The 20,254-nt window shown below is 41.5% G+C and overlaps 2 protein-coding genes across 10 annotated transcripts; one reads left to right on the top strand and one right to left on the bottom strand.

The window, feature by feature from the left end:
- Window positions 1-99: 99 nt before the first annotated feature.
- On the bottom strand, window positions 100-7,931 carry rmi1 (RMI1, RecQ mediated genome instability 1, homolog (S. cerevisiae)). Of its 8 annotated transcripts, none has more exons than XM_076153986.1 (9): window positions 7,897-7,931; window positions 5,764-5,983; window positions 5,000-5,110; window positions 4,766-4,915; window positions 3,553-3,623; window positions 3,182-3,305; window positions 2,944-3,022; window positions 2,677-2,839; window positions 100-2,199 (listed from the first exon to the last, which is right to left on the bottom strand). In XM_076153986.1, exons 2-9 carry the CDS (start codon window positions 5,923-5,925, stop codon window positions 1,137-1,139), a joined length of 1,923 nt encoding a protein of 640 aa, XP_076010101.1. In that variant the 5' UTR covers window positions 5,926-5,983; window positions 7,897-7,931; the 3' UTR covers window positions 100-1,136. The 8 variants fall into 8 exon arrangements, with proteins under 8 accessions (XP_076010101.1, XP_076010100.1, XP_076010098.1 ...); XM_076153985.1 differs by lacking the exon at window positions 7,897-7,931 and adding an exon at window positions 7,821-7,891; XM_076153983.1 differs by lacking the exon at window positions 7,897-7,931 and adding an exon at window positions 7,629-7,822.
- Window positions 7,001-20,113, top strand: hnrnpk (heterogeneous nuclear ribonucleoprotein K). Of its 2 annotated transcripts, none has more exons than XM_076153988.1 (16): window positions 7,001-7,097; window positions 8,113-8,269; window positions 8,616-8,713; window positions 9,661-9,717; window positions 10,622-10,665; window positions 12,158-12,230; window positions 12,537-12,650; window positions 12,902-13,030; window positions 13,549-13,880; window positions 14,263-14,310; window positions 15,815-15,854; window positions 16,654-16,669; window positions 17,098-17,130; window positions 17,334-17,401; window positions 17,964-18,133; window positions 19,274-20,113. In XM_076153988.1, the coding sequence occupies exons 2-16, from the start codon at window positions 8,212-8,214 to the stop codon at window positions 19,302-19,304; spliced, it is 1,311 nt and encodes a 436-aa protein (XP_076010103.1). In that variant the 5' UTR covers window positions 7,001-7,097; window positions 8,113-8,211; the 3' UTR covers window positions 19,305-20,113. The 2 variants fall into 2 exon arrangements, with proteins under 2 accessions (XP_076010103.1, XP_076010104.1); XM_076153989.1 differs by having other exon boundaries at window positions 7,091-7,157.
- The last annotated feature ends 141 nt before the right edge of the window (window positions 20,114-20,254 follow it).

Below are 20,254 nucleotides of genomic sequence, written 5' to 3'. Positions count from 1 at the left end.
TGGAGATGAGAAAATGATTTAAACAATTGTTTTGCATAAAGAAATTGATGTCTAAAATTAGGTGAAAGCACTTACTTTTCAAATAATTTTATACGTCAAATTATGTATATGAAAAAAAACATGAGAAAAGAAAACCATGGGGGCAATTTTTTTTATCAATATACAATACCAACAGGAAAAACATCAATTTGTATGCTGCTGTGTGAAATATTTATTGTCACAAGCTCTCTAATGAATAGAAATAATTGATGCTCACAGCCTTTCATCACATCCATTTACTCATCTCATGCGTCTTCTCTGAATTGTTTTACAAGTTCCACAGCTCTGCAGAGTTTGATATGCTTGATTCTGCATTGTTACATCTAACATGTGCAGATCTGACATCAGTTATCACAGAGTCAATAACACATTGTGTCATTTCAAACTTCAGTTCCACATTTATTTCTTTTGAGAGGACATGTTACTGTGCATTTTGGGTAGAAAAACAGGTTTTCTGAATTGATGAATGAGATGCTTCAATGACAGATTGTTGCATTCTTCACATATAGCAGATGGGATACATTGCAACACGCTGCTTGCAGATCATCAGACATTCAATTCACACATTCTGCTCTCCAAAACTGAAGCAGACGGGCAGGTTGGTCACCAATTCTATTTATAGTTTTTGCCTATTTGCAAGACTACAAGTCACAAACAAGTCACAAGCCTTCCAAATCTGTTATCTCTGCTTAAAGATGATTGGTTGGAATTTTCTCACTTAGATTCATTTTTAGAAATTATATTTATATACAATATTCAGTGGCAATGTAGAAAGTAGTAGTAGTAAAAGTGCGTAGACCTGTAAAGGTGTCCAGCATGTGACTGTGCATATGTCTTGGACATGGGCGGTTTCAAATTTGTATCTTATCTCATCCTAGCCGTTTATTTGGGGATTTTTTTCCATATCTCAGTGACACCAATCCTTCACCAAGAGATTTCTGTTTCCTAACAGTAACTATACCTTAATCATGCCTTAGTAGCCAGGAGCAGTTTCGATCACAAATAAATCACCCATTACCCCAATAATAAAGTGTGTTGCTCATGCACAGATAAGGCCTTAACTTGACCTTCCTTCCCCTCATCCTTTCCTCGTGCTTTTACTTCGTCCCGCCTCTCACCCTGTGCTCTAATTCCTGGAGCACTTTGTCGCTTACAGGCTCTGCCTTGGTCACCACAGCTCCTCTACCTTCTGGTTCAACCTTAATAGTCATAACACAGCACATGTCCACAAGCTCTTCCTGACACCTCTTCTTTCCAGCTTCAAACTCACTTCTCCTTGCTGGGTCTCGCTTCAGCGCTTCCTTCTCTGCCACTGAAAACCCAAGCAGGCCTGTCAAAACCTGATCTGACAGCTCCACGTCCATGTAACCAGTTCCATCAGATATAGTGGCGCAGACACGCCAAACGCCATTGTTGCTGCTCAGTTTCCCTAAAAGGGTCACAATGAAAGCTTTGACACGAATCTCCATGGTGTGTGAGTGTGGTTTGGACTCTTGAAGCAGACATAAGTAAATGAATGGTGGCGAGGTTAGCGTGAGAGCACGGTTGGCGCTGTTACACTGCAGATGTCTACTTGTCAAACCTTTGGCGTGATCGCTGCTGCATGCAATTTCAGGCCCAGTTTGCTGTTTGTAACTTTCTACCTCTCCAATGAAACGGTCCATGTCTTCATCCATGAAATCTCCCTCATTATCAGTTAGGAAGTGGTCATTGTCATGGTTTGGAAGAGGAGCTGGTGAAGAGTCTGGTTTGGATGTCACTGCAGCTAACCGTCTTGTAGCTGCTCCAGCACAGCTTAGCTTGTTGCCAGACCCAAGCTGTGACCCAGAGCCACTTTGAATCTGCTGCTGTGCTGCCCTGTCACACTGACCAGTCTGTGGTTTTGTTGCACTGCCATAACTGTTAGGGTTTGCTGTCACTCTGTTAGCCTGTAGTGTGCTTCTGTGACTTCTATCAAACTGTGCTGTGACATTTGTACTGTCCGCAGCAAGCACAACGTCCAATTCGTCCAGGGGGAGATCGTCAAAGTCTTCATCGGGAAATTCTTCGTCTGCCATGTGGTGATCTGTGATCTCTTGGAAGTTGGAAGATAAATCCGAATCCTCTGGTTGATCAACAGAGGCTCTGCTGCTCTGGACTGAACTACTTCGGAAAGAAGATCTGTGGAAGAAAATCATTCAGGATTTCTTTGTATTGGGTCGGAACCTTTGAACCAGTCTTAACATGTGTTCAGTCAAACTAGCCTTTGAAAACGTGCGTGTATTTATACAAAGACCAAAGAGACATTTAAGTGTCCCGGGCATGTTTATGAAGGAGACATTCTTGTTGCATTAATAGCCTCCTGCAATAAAAGCAATTGCTGTCACTTTCTGCAAAAGAACAAATTAAATGCTGATTTCCAAGGTAAAGGCAACAGCAATCATCCATAAATACTATGACTTCTAAGTTTGTCCATAGTCTGTGTGTGCTCAGTCAGGAAGAAGGAAAACGGTAATAGCTTTCTAAGTAACTGAAAGACAAATGCAGATATTTCTTCTGATAAACACCACGTTTAAATGTCAACGTTTATTTCATCTGAGGATGGAAATTTAGTTTGATGCAAAGAAAATAACTTCAAGAATCTTCTCCACTACCCACCTAGTTGAGAGAGTAGAGACGTGGCTCCTGACTGTGGAGCTTCCTGAGGCCATCGTCCCGTAGCCGCTCTCTTGACCAGGCCAAACCTGAAACCTATCCGCCTCCTCCTGGGCCTCTAGACTGGCCAACAACTCTTGGTCGTCTAGCTCCTCATCCACCACTTCTTGGTTTCCGAAGGAGAAAACAAACATTGGAACAAAATCATGAATACGTTAACATTTATAACAATGTATTAGTACAATGGTACACGCACTTTTGTGGCTCTACCTTGATGTGGTGATGGCGGGGCCTCTTCCTCCTGCTGCTGCTCTTCAGGAAGTCCCAGAGTCCGACACAGCAACCTGCCCTGTCAGAGTAACAGAGAAAATGCCTTTCGTTCAAAATATAAGTTCATAATTACACATCCAAAATGAATAGATGTAATCTCAATATAGGAAGAGGAGATGATAAGATGCAGAGAACCCAAAGAGAGCACAGAGAGGGATTGATTTAACTGACAGTTTACCTGGTTATTCCTTTCTGCTAAGTCCTCCACCTCACCACCCAGGATCTTGACATTGGCTGGTCCCAAAAGCAGCACCCCGAGTCTGCAAACCATCTTCCCTTGCAAAAGCAGCTTCGTACCGGGCCTGGGAAGCCGATTGTGACAAAACATTCATCCTGATTTCATTAAATTAGGATGGACAATTGTGTTATCCTCCCCCAAAATGTAAGCCTGGAATAGCTCTAGATATCATTGTTTAATTTAAAACAAGAGGCAATGCAACTGCTAAGATTTAAATATAAAAAAATGATCAAATTTAGAATGTTTGAAAGAAGTTTTTCTGAAAAGACATCACAGTGCAGATAATAATCACACACATGCAAGGGCTTCACCTGAGAGCTGTGCTGAGCGCAGCGATGGGCTGATACTCCATGGCCTCCAAGCTCTGCACTCCATCTGTCACCTACAGTATAGTAATGTGTTCATTTAAGCGGGGAAATCATAACAAATGAACAATTTTTCATAATACCACAGGAGAATGCAACACATTATTTGTCCTCATCTAATTTAAAAAGATTCATGAATTTCTCAAACGCGACCTTTCTCTTTTAAATAGCATGTCTGTTTCTGTAACCTGTACACAGCAGAGGGACACAAAAACTACACAAACATCTGACAAGACTATGAGCGCAATCACTGCTTTCAAGTTCATTAGAGTAGAGACACTTTGCCACAGCAGACATCCTGTGTTCTAGTCCAGATTGAGTCAGTTCGGAAGTCTAATTTTTTCTCTTTTTTCTTCATACATGCTGGCTTGTCTGGCCTTTTTAAAATGCCAAGCTGGTCACACGTTATTGAAATGTTCATGCTCATTACACTGTCTTTTGGCACTGCTGTCAGTCCATTTTTTTACATTGCGTCTCATAGCGCTGAGAAATCTAGGTGTTACACAAAATGGCCTATGGAACAGTAATAAAGCAAAAGTCACCACAATGTTCCCTAGCAACACGAGCACTATTCTTGACGTACCAAAGAGCAGAGACGACTGCGTTATTTAAAAGGGGAAAACCACAAAGTCGATGCCTTATATCCCAGAAATCTACTCTGTCTCTCTCACCGATCGTATAGCTGTATGCTATACACTAACCTACCACATAATGGTATATGATTTCAAATTCATATTCAATTTAGAATGTCTGAAAATTAAAACATCCTCCTGATATCAACAAGACAAATCCCAACAATGGTCACTAGAAAGAAAATCAAGCCCGCCATCTGACACGGCTTTCTCCATGACAAGGGAAATACACTGTTTTAGCTTCAAGATCACTGTGAAGTACAAGAAACAAATGATCACTGTATAATAATGGTGATAAGGAAACAAATAAGAGGAAACATTTCTGTGAGTCCTATCAGTGGCATAATAGAAAACACTGGAAGAAAAATGTACAATAGCTCCTCTGTTTAGGGGTTTGATCCAAGGACAGAAAACCAGCACAGGTAGAGAAAAGGTGCAGTACTACACTGAGCAGAATAGCTCGCATTTTTGAAAAGGTTTGGGGCATTTTGGGCAGTTTTTCACAAAGTGTTGTAACTGTCTTTTACCTGTAGCAGCAGCATACGAGTTGTTTTGATTTCCCAGGGCTTCTGAGTCTCCTGTGTGACAGCAGACACCCCATCATTGCCACAATCTGTGCCCCTCCATCTCTGCAGCTGACCGTAAGCTGGCTGGCTGATGTCCAGTAATGAGTCCACCTAAACAGAGAAGTTTGTTCATGAGGTCAGGTTTTATTGCGTTATTAGTTGTTAGTATTTAGGTAGCGATGAGATGATATCCACCTGAACACAGAAGGTGCCACTGAGCTCCGTTTTCTGGGCTTGAGAGATTCCATCAGGGAGAACAGGATGGTCCAGGTCCCTCAGGTCAGTTAACAGCCACTGGTCCAGCACCTACAATCACAAAGATAACATTTTGTGCCATTGAGATAAATAACATGTGGTTTTGGCTGCTGCTTTGTCATTCACACCCAGTTACGTTTATGTTAAACGTATTTAAAGTCACACTGTATTAATTATCAGCACTTACCACATGTTGGTCCCTGCTGACTCAGTGGTGTCAGGCAGTTCTTGCACAGAATGTAGCGGCACATTCATGATACAAACATCTCATCAAAAAAAGTGTAGTGAGAGCAGATGACTATGAAAACCACTTGAATTAAATGATATTATATCCTGTCCTGTACTCGGATCCATCAAGAGATGAAATGTGCTTTGTGTTGTAAAACATTTTTAAAAAGCAAGACTCAGGCCACGGAGCAGCGCAACAGTGTGTAGGAATAATGATGCGGCAATACAGGAAAACATCCCCACATGACGCCGCATGGGCTGGATTCATGCTGTTTACACAAATACTAGAGTGTAATCAGCACTACACAATGGAAATTAGGATATGTCAGAACGGGGTGGTTTCTTTCACTCTTCAATCGCCCACTTTAGATGATTTCCTTGATCACTGGCCTGGTCTTAATTGACCCAAGTGAAATTAATCTCGTGCTCTGGTTTGTCTTTAGCAGCACTGACATACACACAGACGGACCACCTACCTGTTGATTGATTTGTTGCTGTGACAGATGACCTGCTCCTCCAGCGTCTTCCAATAGCCAATTTACACAAGCCTCCAACCAGGCAAATGGAACCTGGACATGCCAGGAATGCTTCAGCCAAGCCTGGGTGGTAGGTACCAATGCCTGGATCTCAGGAGCCATCTTCTGCCTTTGTATGCTCCCAGATTTGGTCACGTTGTGTGAATTCCCCCACTAGTACCTGTGTGTGCACAGTTCCAGGATTCAGAAGTTGTTTATTTTGCAACTACTGCATTATAATGATTGTTTACTGGGGTCAGTTATTCAAAATGACACTACACCTATTTACAATATTGAGTGATCGGGTGTTATTGCTGAGAGGAACTGCAACATTTCAGACATAAGCCATTACATTTACGATTGTTGAGAACATATTTAAGTCAAACCTAGTTGTGTAAAGGACATGAGAAGGAAAATTGTCAACAGTACAATTCTCACTGGAATGCTTGCACCCACATGTAAACAACTTACTTTCACTCTTTGACAGGTAGTGGCTGAAGTGCTATTCAGTGTTTACTTTACTCCAAGCCAAAGTGTTGTCTATGTACTTAAAGCATTTGCTGTATTTAAGACCCAAGGCTGAATGTTCTTTATTTGTTGAGATAAAATGTAAATCTACCAAATTGACAGTAAAGCAGGATGGACCTGTTCGAGGCTTGAGTAACTCCTGCCGCCCTGTGCCCCTCAGCACATCTGGGAAACGTGAATAACAGCAGGAGCAAACGTGATTGACAACGAGATGCCTCTGAAGTTCTTTTTTCAAAAGGCTAGAAGGCTGAGAGACCTCTTCCACCAAGCATCCATGCCCATCGTTAACCAGAACTAGATTAACAAGTATTTCCTGTCACAACAGCAAAATGACAAAGGCGCCAAAATCGTAGCCCAGTTTATGGAGCACCAAAATTGGCTTAGCTTCGTGCCCAGGCTAGATCATATATTTGACTAAGTTCAGCGTACAAGTACACCCTTACCCACGACTCAAGCGGCGTTTCGGGGCTACTGCAAACGCGGGAATAAACATTACCATTGAAGTTTAGATCTGTAAACAGACGTAGATAACTTGAACATGAGTAGCAGGACAAGACCCTTCTGTGTAGCGTTAACAGTCAACTGGGCAGAGGGCGTGCCATAGATTTGGTAACGCTCTGCTCACGTGATTGATCCCGTTCTAGCCAATCACGATACGCGTATATTTGACGTAAGCGGAGTTCCACCAATCAATGCGCCCGGCGTGAAATTGTTACTTCCATGTTCGGTAGAGAGAGACGGAAGGGACTCGAGTGGAGTGTTCGCAGGTCTGTGCTTCGCTTTCATTAGATTTTGCAATTTTATACGTTGCTGCAACAGACGTACAGGTGCATTACACAGATAAATATGTTTAAAGTAGTGACGCTATTCGTTTGATATCTGGGGCGTGTTTACCCGTCAGCTCGGACTTGTAATCTAACACTACCTAGTTAGCTTAGTTGGCTAGCTCTCCTTGTGCTTTTCTGTACCCTAACAATATGGCGAAATTAGCTAGCCGCTAGCTCGAGTGTGGACTAGGAAGGCCCGTATGTGTGCTGCTCGCGAGCGACGTTGTATATCTCTCGATACTCATAACGGAAAAGTTGGAGATTGTGGATATTTTGCGCCTTTGTAATGTACTATAACTTAAAAATAATAATGTTATTGCGTTTATCTCCTGTCGGTTTGCCGCTCCGCCATGCTAGTTATCGTCATTGCAACATTACGCTCGTTGCTGGGTTAGGTTTCTAGGTAACCAGGATCGTTAAATTGACGTATTTAAGAAATGGCGTCATGTTTGTATTTATCCTTGATCAGACCGTTCTGTGGTCGTTCTATCCAAGGTGTGCCCTCCATCGTTGAACGAGTCGTTTCTCGGCTACACCACCGTCGCAGCCGGACATTCCCCTTTACCCAAAAGCCACCCGATTGTGATGTTATTGGCTTAAAGTCATGTAAAGATGATCTCTACTGTGTATTTATGTCCAAGAAATCAGTCCTATCATTCACACCAGTCACATAAATGACCCCCGTTGATTTGTAATCATCTGTAATTCATATTCCTTTTACTCAGATTACTTCCATTACTTCAGTTAACCTGCTTCCTCCCTGACGTGTTGCAGCAGCTGTTTGTTCCTTACTTCTTTAGTTCCGCCTATCATCACACCCTTGTCCTAGTTAATATCAAGGAGTGCCTGTCATGTGCCACTTTCGTTCCTTCCATGCCTATGTGTTTAAATATCCCTGACGGCAGTCCATAATTGTAATATTGTTTTTATTCTTTCTCTCTTACAATGCTGACAGACAACAGATCTCCACAGCCAGTTTAGTGCTCATCTTTCCTGTTGTTACCTGCTTGCTGGACCAAGGTCCTCGCTTTGCCTTTTTTGCTGTTAGAAGACCATGGAGACAGAACTTGAACAGCAAGAAGAGACCTCATTCAGCAGCTCGGAGACTAATGGTATAGAAATTGATGTGTTTAGAAGACATTCCTACTGATTCTCTTGATTATTCAGTTACAGAATGCACACCATCATCAAATTGGTATGAGAAAGCTCCTGTAATTAAAATGCCATTATTGTCCAAGAAGAAATGGCACGCTTGATTGAGTTGAACTGAATATGAATGCATCAGTAAAGCAACATATGCTGTTGAAATCTTATATTTACTTAATTTTCCACAAAGCTGGGTGATTATGTAGGTTAGACACAATTTGAAAGTATAAGTCTTTTGTGTTGACTCTCTTGAGACAGTGTAGTTGCTGTGCTGTATTCCAGTGTGTCAGTGTGCTTATCTGTGTATGCCAGGTAAGCGTCCAGCTGAGGATGCAGATGAGCAGAAATCATTCAAGCGCTCCAGGAACTCAGACGAGATGGTGGAGCTTCGCATCCTCCTGCAGAGCAAAGTAAATCAGTACTCCTTAATTTAATATTGTTTTTTTCTCACCTGTCATTGCTCTGTATTTGCCCAATCTTTTTTTTGCAACAATTAGCCTCATTGTTTCAGGTTTTCTCTGGGTTGACCCGATCACGTCCCTCGTTCTTGTAATCAGTTCCTGCTCTTTGTTGGGGTTATTGACTGAGCTTTATTGAGAGTTGAGATGCATTCGTGAGACTCAGTCAAAACCAACATGTTGCTGCTCCTGCATTCAGACCTACCTGGGGATTAAGCACCTCTCATGGGAGTTTCTGCCTAATCGGAGCACGCCTGAAACTCATGTCTAATCACACCACTACACACACATGCAACATTGCTGCTACAGCAAAGAGTAGCTTCATTTAGAATTTTAACAATGACACAATGTTATTTGGCATATCCACCGGTCTGTTTTCCTGACGCGTCTGCTACAATGCTTTTCTTTGTTTCTTTTACTCCATGTAGAAAGTGTATTTAATAGGTTATTGGACACGCATGTCTCCATGATAGTCACCTTAGAGGTGTGTCCAAAAGAAATACATTCAACATCACAGATGGAGGTTTTATTGTTGACTCATCATATTCACTTATCATTCCGTGGCTCTGCAATGCCTCACAGTGCGTAGCCGTCTGCCTTTCCTGTTGTTCAGGTTCCGGGCTTTTACAGACCGATGCCTTTAGCAATTCGTGTTTGCCTCCGAGAAAAGTAGTTGCACGCCTGCACTGCTCAACCTTAAATACTAACTTAACTTTTCCCACAGATCTTTTCACTTAAGCAGTCCCACTTGAGTTGCCAGGTCTGATGACACCTTTGGGCTTATAGATGGATGGATGGATGGATAGATATTATTTGGAATAGTTAATTGCAGCTTTGAATCTCTGTTTCCCATCTGTTTGTTTGCATGTTTTCAAAGTGTTTTCTGTGTTTTTCCTCAGAATGCAGGTGCTGTGATTGGAAAGGGTGGCAAAAACATCAAAGCCCTTCGTACAGATGTAAGTACATCTATAATTTACAACCTGACTTCAAAAGAAAATTGTTTCTACTTTATAATTTGTATTTGTTTTTTTCCTTCACCACTGGTGCTCACCCCATCAAAAGTCCCCAACATCGTCATAAGACAAATGTTTTGTATAAGAATATCAACTACCAAGAGAAGTTGTTTGTAGGACAGGTGGTGTTAGCTCATGTCTGTATTAATGTGAGACAGTTCTTATTTTCTTGCAAGTCCCCTAGAGTTCATTGTCTTTCCTTTGTCACTTTCCCCAGGAACAAGTCAGATTTTGAGTCCATTTTTTTCTTCATAAGGATCATTTAACATAACTCTGCTTTGGCCACGTTAATGCCCGTGTTTAGTAATTCATGAGCACAGTGCAATGTTGGCTATAGCTGACCTGTTTTTTTCCTTTTTTAAACATTTTTACAGGTGTTTTTGCATCCTGGCCAATTCTCAGTTAATTGATTTCCATTGCGTCTTTCTCTAGGGCTCCACAACTTGTTGTCTCTTCTTTTCTCTCTCTCTCTCACTGTCTCTGGTCTATTTCCCAACATTAAACTCCTTATTCTCAATATGCAGTTGCCATTTCCAATGTCACCCTTTTCCTCTTCTCTCTTTGACATACCAATCTCTGAGAGAATCAAACAGTCACAATTGACCAGTATAGAGCCTGTATATTAAAATGTATTCCTCTTCCCCTCTCCCTTGTTTATGATTTTACTGTTGACTTTTTGCCCACTTCCTCCTCTGTTGCCCATGTTCTGGATGGCCCCTCCTGCGCCCGCCCTCCTGACACCCCGGTTGGCCCTGCCCATAATCGTGCCCTGTCCTTAAATGGGCGCCTTACTTGATTGACATCTGTGTGCTCGAATGGCCCTGGCCCCTGCCCATTCCACGCCCAGTACAATGCCAGTGTGTCAGTCCCAGACAGCAGTGGGCCTGAGCGGTATGTCCCTAAGCTCCTCCCTCTCACTGCCTGATTACAGGTCAAACAAACAACAGAAAATGAGTTATAGTCATCCTGCCTCTGTCAAGTCACTGTATTTTAACCTACCTGTTCTTGCAGTATTTGAACCTCAGTTAAAATGCCTAGATACGTTCATGTCATGTCCAACTCTACCTCTTGAGCCTGTAAAAGCCATTTCAAGTCCTTTTTTAAAAAAATATGCAATTTAGAAAGTCACATCAGTCTTAAAACATTTCAGCAGCAGGTCTTGTCAGGGTTTTTCCACAGTCTGCCATTGTCTTTTCAAATCTATGCTGTGATCTTTTCCAGTGCCGGTGTTTGCAATATAGCCGTGTTTTATTTTAATTGATGATCTTCTCTCCTCCGCGTTTCACCCCCTCCCCTCTCAGAGTTGATAGAGTGGTGGTTGTTTTTGCTTTTGTTGTTTTGGGTTAGTTTTATAATTACGCTCACATGCTTCTCGCACCATCCCATTCTTGCCTTGTGATGCCGTCATTATTTGATAGATTTCCTTTCATTCTGAAAAGCAGAATGCCAGCTAAGGTTCAATTATGTGTATGTTTATTTTTATTTTTCTTTCCTCTCTTCTGCTTCACCCGAGCTTGGTTATTGACTGCCGGAGCTACTTACAGTCCAAGACCTCTTTCTGTCTCACTCATCTGCACATTCTTTGGTTTTATGTTTGTCGCTTCTCATTTCTGTAAAGTCTACTGGTGACAAACTTCCCTGTCAGTAGTTATAACCTGTCTTGTTCCTCAGCTGTCATTTCTTTTATGAATTCAGTGCCTCTAGGTGGGTGCAGACTACAAGATTACTTTCCAATTAATTAGGCCAAATTTAGTTTAAATTGCTGCCCTAATCAAAAATTTAAGACATCAATGTTTTGGGTACAAATAAGAATAAATTGTGCTAGGACTTGACTATTCTTTCTGTATTCCCTGGTCTTTTACACTTATATTGGGCAGCAGTGTTTTCCAAATCTGTGTAGTGTGCATTCATGCTATTAAGCTTATGTATTTTAGTGTTCTCTCTGGCACCACTGGTGCTTTTTTTTTCTGCCAGATCCTCTTCAAACTTCACCCTCTGTCTTTCTCCCTTTTGTGGTCACCAAACGCAATCATTTTTCTTTGGGTTTGTTTCTTTTTGTTGCTCTTCTGTCTTTCTCTGGACAAAAAAGTTGTCCTATCTTGCTTGGATACTAGCCGTTTGCTAATTGCGTTGTTGAATTATCAGACCTGCCATTATAACTTTAGAGGATATAAGATATCAGCTAATGTGTTAGCTTTGTTAGACGAGTGAATTGGTTTAAAATGGGGTTTCATTTGTTGTCTGCTTAGGGGATTTTCTGAATTCTCTCATCTAAAATGTTGTTCCCTCCATTTTGGGTTGCCTTGCTGGCTCCCCATCCACCTTTTCTCTCGTGACTGGATGGTGGTGCCATACCCATGTCATTGGTGGATATAATATGAAGCATCCTGAGTATCAGCGCCGACATCGACACTGTTGGAGAGATTCTGCTGAAGATTATTCCAACTCTGGAAGAGGTGAGGACTCAATTATCTGTGTAATCTACCTCATTTTAGTCTGTAAAGGAAACTAAAGTGCTTGACGATAACAGTTTGTATATATTGTTACCCCTGTTCGTCTCACCTCCAGTAATGTCTTCAAGCGCTAAATTAGACTTGTTAAAACACATATGATCCTTCGTCTTTGTTGTGCTCTGTGTACTTCCGGTAAAGTGTTGCCGTGCATATATGCAGTACATGCACACAGCTTACTCCACACTTGGGGCGTGTTGATGTATTTTTGCAGCCTTCTTTTATATTTACTACATGAACCTTTCCTTTTAGTATCAGCAGTACAGTGTGATGGATTTTGACTGCGAGCTGCGTCTGCTGATTCACCAGAGCCTGGCTGGCTCCATCATCGGAGTGAAGGGAGCAAAGATCAAGGAGCTACGAGAGGTGTGTGGATACAATGGACATACAACCGTTTCCTGGCATTTGAATCAGATGCCAGAAAATGTTAATGTACTTGATTGTTTAATAATGTTCTGACCTTCTAAAATGCTTGCATTCTTTTGTGTGTCATAGAAGTTGTAATTCCCATAGAAATATCCTTATATTTGCAGATCTTAAGTATTAGATAGGTTTTTTTTTTTTTTGGATTAATCATTGTAGCTTTGTCAAATGTGCCTGTGTGTTTTTATCTCCAGAACACAAAGACCAGCATCAAGCTCTTTCAGGAGTGTTGTCCTCAGTCAACAGACCGGGTGGTGCTGGTTGGGGGTAAAATGGAGAGAGTGGTGGAGTGCATCAAGACTATGCTGGAACTAATTGCTGAAGTAAGTTGCCTGTTTCTGAGGTTGAGAGTTGAGATTTGTTTTTGTCTGGCTTGATATGCCAGTGCACTGCATGTGAGGCAGCCAGCGCCCCGCCCACATGGATCACTCAGCACTTCATACCTGTTCAATTGGTTCATAAATACAAAGGCAATTTTTGCTGTATGTTGAGATGTATAACTTGGGCACACATATGCATAAAGTATCATAAAAGTAGCTGTTATGTTTGGGTTTTTTTTCATATGAACTTGCAGCTACACCTAGTAGTCCGTCTTCTCTCTTAAAACCGTCTGCATATTAATCAGTAATGTGATTAGGCGGCTTTAAGAGACCGACAATTTAATGCTGCCATGTAATGTATAGTAGGGCCAGATTAAAATTATTGTACATTTTTATTATGTATTTGAGTGGATGGACCACCCTTCATTTATCAGAATTCCAGCTTGTCCAAATGGTCACACGTGTTAAACCTTTCGCCACAGACCTCCTCGATTTAAAAAATGTCTCTCTTCCTTTCCCAGGCCCCCATAAAGGGTCGTGCTCAGCCCTATGACCCTAACTTTTATGATGAAACATACGAATATGGTGGTTTCACCATGATGTTTGAAGAGAGGGGGAGTGGCCGCAGGCTAGTTGGAGGATTCCCCATGCGTGGCGGTAGATCCAGTGGTGGAGAACGTGGGTTTGAGCGGATGCCTTCCAGCAGAGGGGGAAGGGGGCCCATGCCTCCCTCTCGCCGGGAGTATGAGGAGATGAGCCCTCGCAGAGGTCCCCCCCCTCCCCATCCCAGTAGGGTAGCAAGGGGAAGTGGCCGTGGACGAAACTTGCCCATGGGGCCCCCACACCGAGGAGGGTAAGGGATCGGTACAGATGTATATGATTTGTTGTCGTCTTTATCTACATAAGGTGCATGTCCTCTTTTGAAGTAACTATTTTTCATGCAGACATACACACAAAGGGGCCTTGCCACAGGGCACTTACCTGTTCCAAAGCTGCTCTTTACGTAATTTAATTCAAATGTACTTACTCATGGGTTGTATACATAGAAGCTGCTTTACATTTTGTCTTGATACATTCATAATCAAGCTTTGTACTCTGCACAGCTCGAGGAGCCTTTACTGTATATTCACTTCAGTTTACTCATGCATAGTTACTTCAGTTGACTCACATTTCATCAAGTGTATGTTCTCATCCCTGTGTGTGTATCTTTTTTTTCATCTCCATCTTGTCCACAGAGATGATCGTTATTATGACTCGTACCGTGGCTCAGATGACAGGTCAAAGTAAGTTTCTGCCCCTAACCTCTGCTCTCCCTAACTGGTTTTGTACATCATCGCTATCTCAATTGGAATACTCTGACATTTTCATTTTAATGAATGTTTGGTATTTTATCATTGCCTTTGCACTTGTCACCATCTATTTAAGTCCTCTTTAATAGTGAGTCACTTAAGTAAAGATCAGCTTATTGTCATCTTTGGTATTCCTCATCCGTAGCATTGGGTGCTCCTTGTCAGTGAGCTAGCTTGTTACCCTCTTGTCTTCATGGATTTCCCATTTATAAACGAGCTCACTGTGTTTGCAATTTTCAAATCTCACAATTTGTGTTCACAAGAATGACGACGAATGACGAACTTCAAAGAGTTATGGTATCCCTACAAGTCCCTTATTCTCTTGCCTTATTTGTGTACTTACAAAATGCCTCATTAGTCCCATCATCTCATATCTCGTATTTCCTTTCCGTCATATGCTAGATTTTAATGCTGAATGCATTGCAAGCATCATTTACTCTCATGCCCAATTTGAGGTGCTTTGCAATACATTGGCCCGTATCTTGACGTTTCGGATCCCCATCCACCAGATAACGGTCCACTCACTGTAGATTGGATTTTCTTACTGGATAATTGACTGGTTTAATCAATTCACCTCCTGTGTTTCCCCACAGCTTGAGAATTAATGTGTGGTGGTGGACTGTAGGGCTCAGCAATATGGCCACAGAAATGTTCATCATAACCATCGGTGACGGCATCACAAATATGAATCCATTGATGATACTGCCGATGCTCTTTAGAAACGTATGGGAAGAACAGTTATAGGAATTCAGCAATTCAAAGGATGTTTGTTCAGTACTCGGAGAGTTGACCCACCGTTCACAGGAGACAAAAAGACATTTGCAAATTAAATTAAGATGAATAATATGATGTGCTGATGTACTCAAAGTGACAAGGGCATTTTTATTTATATAGCCAAAGTCAAAATGTCAAATTAGTTATCCTGTTGGCCTTGCTCTCAGAATGTGCAGGTATTGCGGGGAAGGTTGATCTTGTCACCAGATGGGATGCAAAATGGCTATAGAGAGAGACTGTGACAACCAAAAGCAGTAATTGATATATTGACTTATTTCATATAATTGTGTATATGTTCTTCTGGTGCTGCAAGAATAACAAATAAACCCAAATGTATCTCTTCAACTAATGGCTTTATTTGAGCCCAGTTTTGGGGAAATAAAGCAGCAGCCCTAGGCAATGATCATCACCACCACCTGTCACTCCTCTCACCATAACACTGTCATAGCTGTTCCTGTTACTGTGTGGGTGGATGGCTGGGAGGAAATGTGTTTATACTGTAATCTTGCTCAGCGTGTGTGTGCAGTTTGACCTAGACCAGAAATTTTCCCTGGAATGTTGTCAAGCTTTTTTTTCCCTTTTAACATTTCTATTTCTTCCTACATCTCTCTGTCTCTCTCGCTCTCTCTCTCACCCTCACTCTGGCACTCTCTTTCGTCACCAGTGACAGAAGAGGCAGACCGGATCGCTATGGCGATAACATGGTTAGTGACCCTTCAATAAATGCTTGCAGTTCTGCTACCAGCATCTTGTTGTGTGCCAGCATCCCCAGGCTAGCATACAGTTTGGCCCGGGCACTAGACGGTCTACTGTAATTGTCAATTGTGTCGTAATAACATTAGTGTTATATTGACAATACAACCATAGCTTGTCACTCATGTGCACACACACTCATTGGAGCCATGGCCATATATCCAAGCTAGTTTTTCTGTGGTGTAAGACATCCCACCAAATGACCATAATCACCGCTGCTGTAGACACCCCATAATAATCAGCTATAATTGCTCTCTACTGTGTACTTTCATGACAGCCTGTTTTTCCTGCAAAAGGATGTTGGGGGTAGGGAGGGTGGGGGTGGCCATGGTTGGTTGCTAGGCAATAATAACGCTTTGTTGACAGACTGGAAGGTCTCTCTCTCTCTCGCTCGCTTCTCTCTGAAAACTGGCAGGATACTGCCTGCCGTTGCTCAGCAACAGCTTTTTGAATCGCCTGTTGCCTTGGTGACAGCAGCAGCTGAATAGCAGGTGAAAATGGGGGCTGATGGAGATGCAAGGAGAGATGGGGAGGGGGGGCTGTGGGGAGGGAGGGAAGGAGACTAAGAGGAGGAGTCTGGTTTATGGATGAAAACTGGGTGGCTCTCAGTTGAGTCTACTCCATGCAAGACGCTGCTGCACCATCTATACATTCATACTTGCACTCTGCTATATATTAATCTGCCACCGGTAAGGAGATGAGGGGAAATGGCTGCACTGCATCTAACACTTCTCTGTTTGTTTTTTACAGAGTGGGGGTGGATATGGTAAGTGTGACGCTTCCTATCTTTTGTGTGGCATTAGATTGATATAGCTTTAAAAAGGTTATAAATCTATTATCTGTTTCTAACATTTTGTGTCCAGCAAGTGACCATAGACTGTTATAGACAAAAGCAAAGGGAACATAGGAAAACGATATAGCTGTTGACACTGAGTTTTGTATATTGTGAGTGATTGCATTGTACTGATATTACGTTCAGTTAACCCTGTTAAACGGCAGCTAAATGACACGGAACATATCTGTCGGAGGAGCCAGACATGACATGCATTCTATATTACATACAATTGAACAGTTCTGTTTTTTAACCTGTATGACTGCTTTATGTTTAAACTTAGGGGTAGTTTGAAAACGTGTTGTACAGATGTCGTAGACATCACTTGGCATGTATTTATCATTTGCTTATTTGTCTTCCAGACAGTAGTTCTTCCTGGGATAACTACCAGTCGGGTAAGTCTCACAATTTTTAACTGATTACTGTGATTAGGAAATAAAAATTGATTAACCCATATGCCTTACATTTGTAAACTGTCGACAGCTTTATTGCTTCTCTTCCTGTGCAACCCACCGTCTGTCCTATTTTGCTTCCTGCTCCCAGTGTTTTTTTTTTTTTCCCTGTTTTGATCTTTTACTCTTCCTCCCTTTGCCATCAGGTGGACGTGGCTCCTACAATGACATGGGGGGCCCAGTCATCACTACACAAGTGACTATCCCTAAAGATGTGAGTACATACTACACACATATGGCTAAAGGAGCATTACCCTACCTCCCCTAATACACACTCAAGATGTATAAATCATATTTGTTCAGTTTGAGTAGAAGTCATGTTGCTGTATCTCCTGACATCTGCAGTCTCTCAAAGTATCAGAGAGTGCAAAATATATTCCCTTCAGAATAAATGTGTCTGCTTCACATTCTTGCTTGTTGATTTACCGCACATTTCATATACAGGCAGTGACTGAAACATCTTTTTTGACCTTTTAAAGGTGTAGTGTCCATTAAAGGACTCATTTCACATTGAACACAGTTTGCATTCATACAAGGTATACTTGCAGGATAGTATTTTATTATGCTATACACATTTTTTAAAGCTATAATTCCTTGTTTGGTGGTTACTTTAGTTTTTTTGTTTTTACAATCTATATTCCTATTTGTTTCTGACTGTGGTGCTTTATTAAGTTATTTGCCCTTCACTTTGTTGGGTTAAGCCACACACATGCAGTAATACTAAGATACATGTCTGTATTTTTCTATTTTGTTCTAAACCCATTTCACTCTTGCAGCTGGCCGGCTCTATCATCGGGAAGGGAGGCCAGCGGATCAAACAGATCCGCCACGAGTCTGGAGCCTCCATCAAGATAGATGAGCCTCTGGAAGGTTCTGAGGACCGTATCATCACCATCACCGGCACCCAGGACCAGATCCAGAATGCACAATTTCTTTTACAGAACAGGCAAGTTCTAGATTGCTGAACATTATGCCCTTTAAGAGTAATAGCTTCTGTTTCTTCATTGATCCTGTAGACCCCTACCCTGACTTGGGCTTTCACGCCATCTGTTGGTTCAGCAAAACACAAAGTTGATATGTTAAATACTTCATTGCACATCTATGTGATGCCGTTTTGATTAAATAAACAAAAGTAAAATGAACAAGTTATTATTTTATGCTTCTTGTCAATGTAGTTGCTTTATCTTTGTCCATGTTTTCTCATCAACAAATATAGATTTTTATTTTTCCAATGAGATGAGACATATGCGTATATACTGTCTTTGTATATTTGATATTGCATTTGGATCCTGGTTAACGTCTGGCTGGATTCTGCATTTCTCTAGCCTGCAGTCTCTTCTTCACTAACCCCTCACCTTTCTTTCCCATGCAACTTGCAACTAGTTCAAACCTTCTTCGTACATGAAATGGCTATGGATGAGTAGACAAACAAGACTTGTACACAGAAATAAGAAGGACCAATGTGACTGAACTGTAAAAACTGTCACATTTGTCCACTGAATATGATTGGTAAAAGACCAAAAAGTGTCTATGAATCCAAGCCATTTCACTGTGAAGCAGGGAGTGGATTGATTCTTCCCCTGGCTGCTGCTGTGTGGAAGACTAGTGATTTTGTTGTTTTTAGTTGGATCAACCGACAACAAATCACAGTCTGCCAAATAGCACAGGCTCCTCCTCTTCTGTCTCCCTTGGCAACCAGTAGGCACGTATAATACACACTACTTCCTTGTTGATGCTATGGCCGCCTAGCACGAATTCTAATACAGCTGCTGTGTAGTGAGTGGTGTAGTGTTGCCATGGTAACTAACCCTGCCTTCCTCTTCCTTCCTCTCCTCCTCCTCCTTTAGTGCGCTGCACCTGCTTGGATGCAAGGACTAACCACACCTCTCTATCCTCTTCCTCTCTTCTTGCCACTGGTTCCACGTCTTTCCTCTCTGTTGTCTGCCTCGCTTTCCTTTTCTTCCAAGTCTGAAATCCTCCCGCATTTGCCTCGACATATAATTATTTTTTTTTTTATAAACTAATGTTGACTTGCGAATTAAATTAGTATTTAACATTTGATTGATTTAGATTCTTTATATTTCAGCGTGAAGCAGTACTCTGGTCAGTTCCTGTAGAGCCAGGAGGCTCAGACCGAAGCAGACACAGATTGCTCCTCCACCTCTCAGCCCCCTGCCCAATATGAACCCCTCAGACTATTAATCTGGATTGTGGGTGTCTTTTTGAATTTTATTTTTGTATTTTTTTTATTCAAATGTCCAACATTCCTGTGCATAATAGAAATGTAGATCTTCTGCATTTTAGGACTGTACTTCCTTAATTATGCCACACACTTCATGTTTTTTAAACACACATCTATCCAAATATCCTTCATAGTCTGACAACAATAAACACAACCTTTATTTTTGGATGGCTTTTCTTATGCTGTGTATATTGTTTTTCTCCTGTTTAAATCTTGTGTGTATGTTGGTGTGTGGCTTTGGTTTTCCCCCCTCTTCCTTCATTCAGTTAACACATTTACCACTCTGTGCAACATGCAGAATGTAAACAGCTTTTCTTTGATATTGATTTTGTAATTATTTTCAAGAGATACAGGAAATTGTTTTTTGTCTTTTCAAAATTTCTTGGATGTTTTAATTTGGAGCCCTAAAGTTGGGGAGGGATACTTGTATCATTATACACATACTAGATATGACAGTGACTATTTTATAAGAATATTTCAAGAAGAATTATTCTGATGCATTTAGGTAATATTCAGATATGGGAACTTGTAGCTAGAAATTTGTTGTTCTAAGACTTGATAATGATAGTCATCGCTTTTATCCCTGCAGTTTCCACTGTTCCACACTTGTTTGCCGTTCATGCTGTAGACTTTACATTGTGAAGTTGTACAATGAATAAAGATGCCACTTTTTACTGAAACCAATGCGATTTCATTGAGCTTGCTTGTTGACACTGGATTAACGGTGAATAACTTGATTTATGACGGCAACTCGCCATCATTCAGTTGTACTCGAGGCTCACTGACTGGATCGAGGCTGGAGTCATTTGATTGGTTGGTCTGTAT

This window comes from Genypterus blacodes, unplaced genomic scaffold (genome assembly GCF_046128005.1).
Source record: "Genypterus blacodes isolate CSIRO-AG114 ecotype Tasmania unplaced genomic scaffold, CSIRO-AGI_Gbla_v1 ptg000061l_1, whole genome shotgun sequence".
NCBI lineage: Eukaryota > Metazoa > Chordata > Actinopteri > Ophidiiformes > Ophidiidae > Genypterus > Genypterus blacodes.
Note: the sequence above shows the minus strand (reverse complement) of the source record. Positions and strands in the feature narration are given on the sequence as shown.

Excerpts from the sequence above, each read along its gene's own strand:
- rmi1 (XM_076153986.1), bottom strand. The coding sequence starts at position 5,925 with ATGGCTCCTGAGATCCAGGCATTGGTACCTACCACCCAGGCTTGGCTG. Across the intron at positions 3,306-3,552 it reads GCGCTCAGCACAGCTCTCAG|GCCCGGTACGAAGCTGCTTT; the intron begins GTGAAGCCCTTG and ends TCGGCTTCCCAG. Across the intron at positions 2,840-2,943 it reads CCCGCCATCACCACATCAAG|AAGTGGTGGATGAGGAGCTA; the intron begins GTAGAGCCACAA and ends TCGGAAACCAAG.
- hnrnpk (XM_076153988.1), top strand. The coding sequence starts at position 8,212 with ATGGAGACAGAACTTGAACAGCAAGAAGAGACCTCATTCAGCAGCTCG. Across the intron at positions 13,031-13,548 it reads TGCTGGAACTAATTGCTGAA|GCCCCCATAAAGGGTCGTGC; the intron begins GTAAGTTGCCTG and ends TTCCTTTCCCAG. Across the intron at positions 18,134-19,273 it reads CAATTTCTTTTACAGAACAG|CGTGAAGCAGTACTCTGGTC; the intron begins GCAAGTTCTAGA and ends TTTATATTTCAG.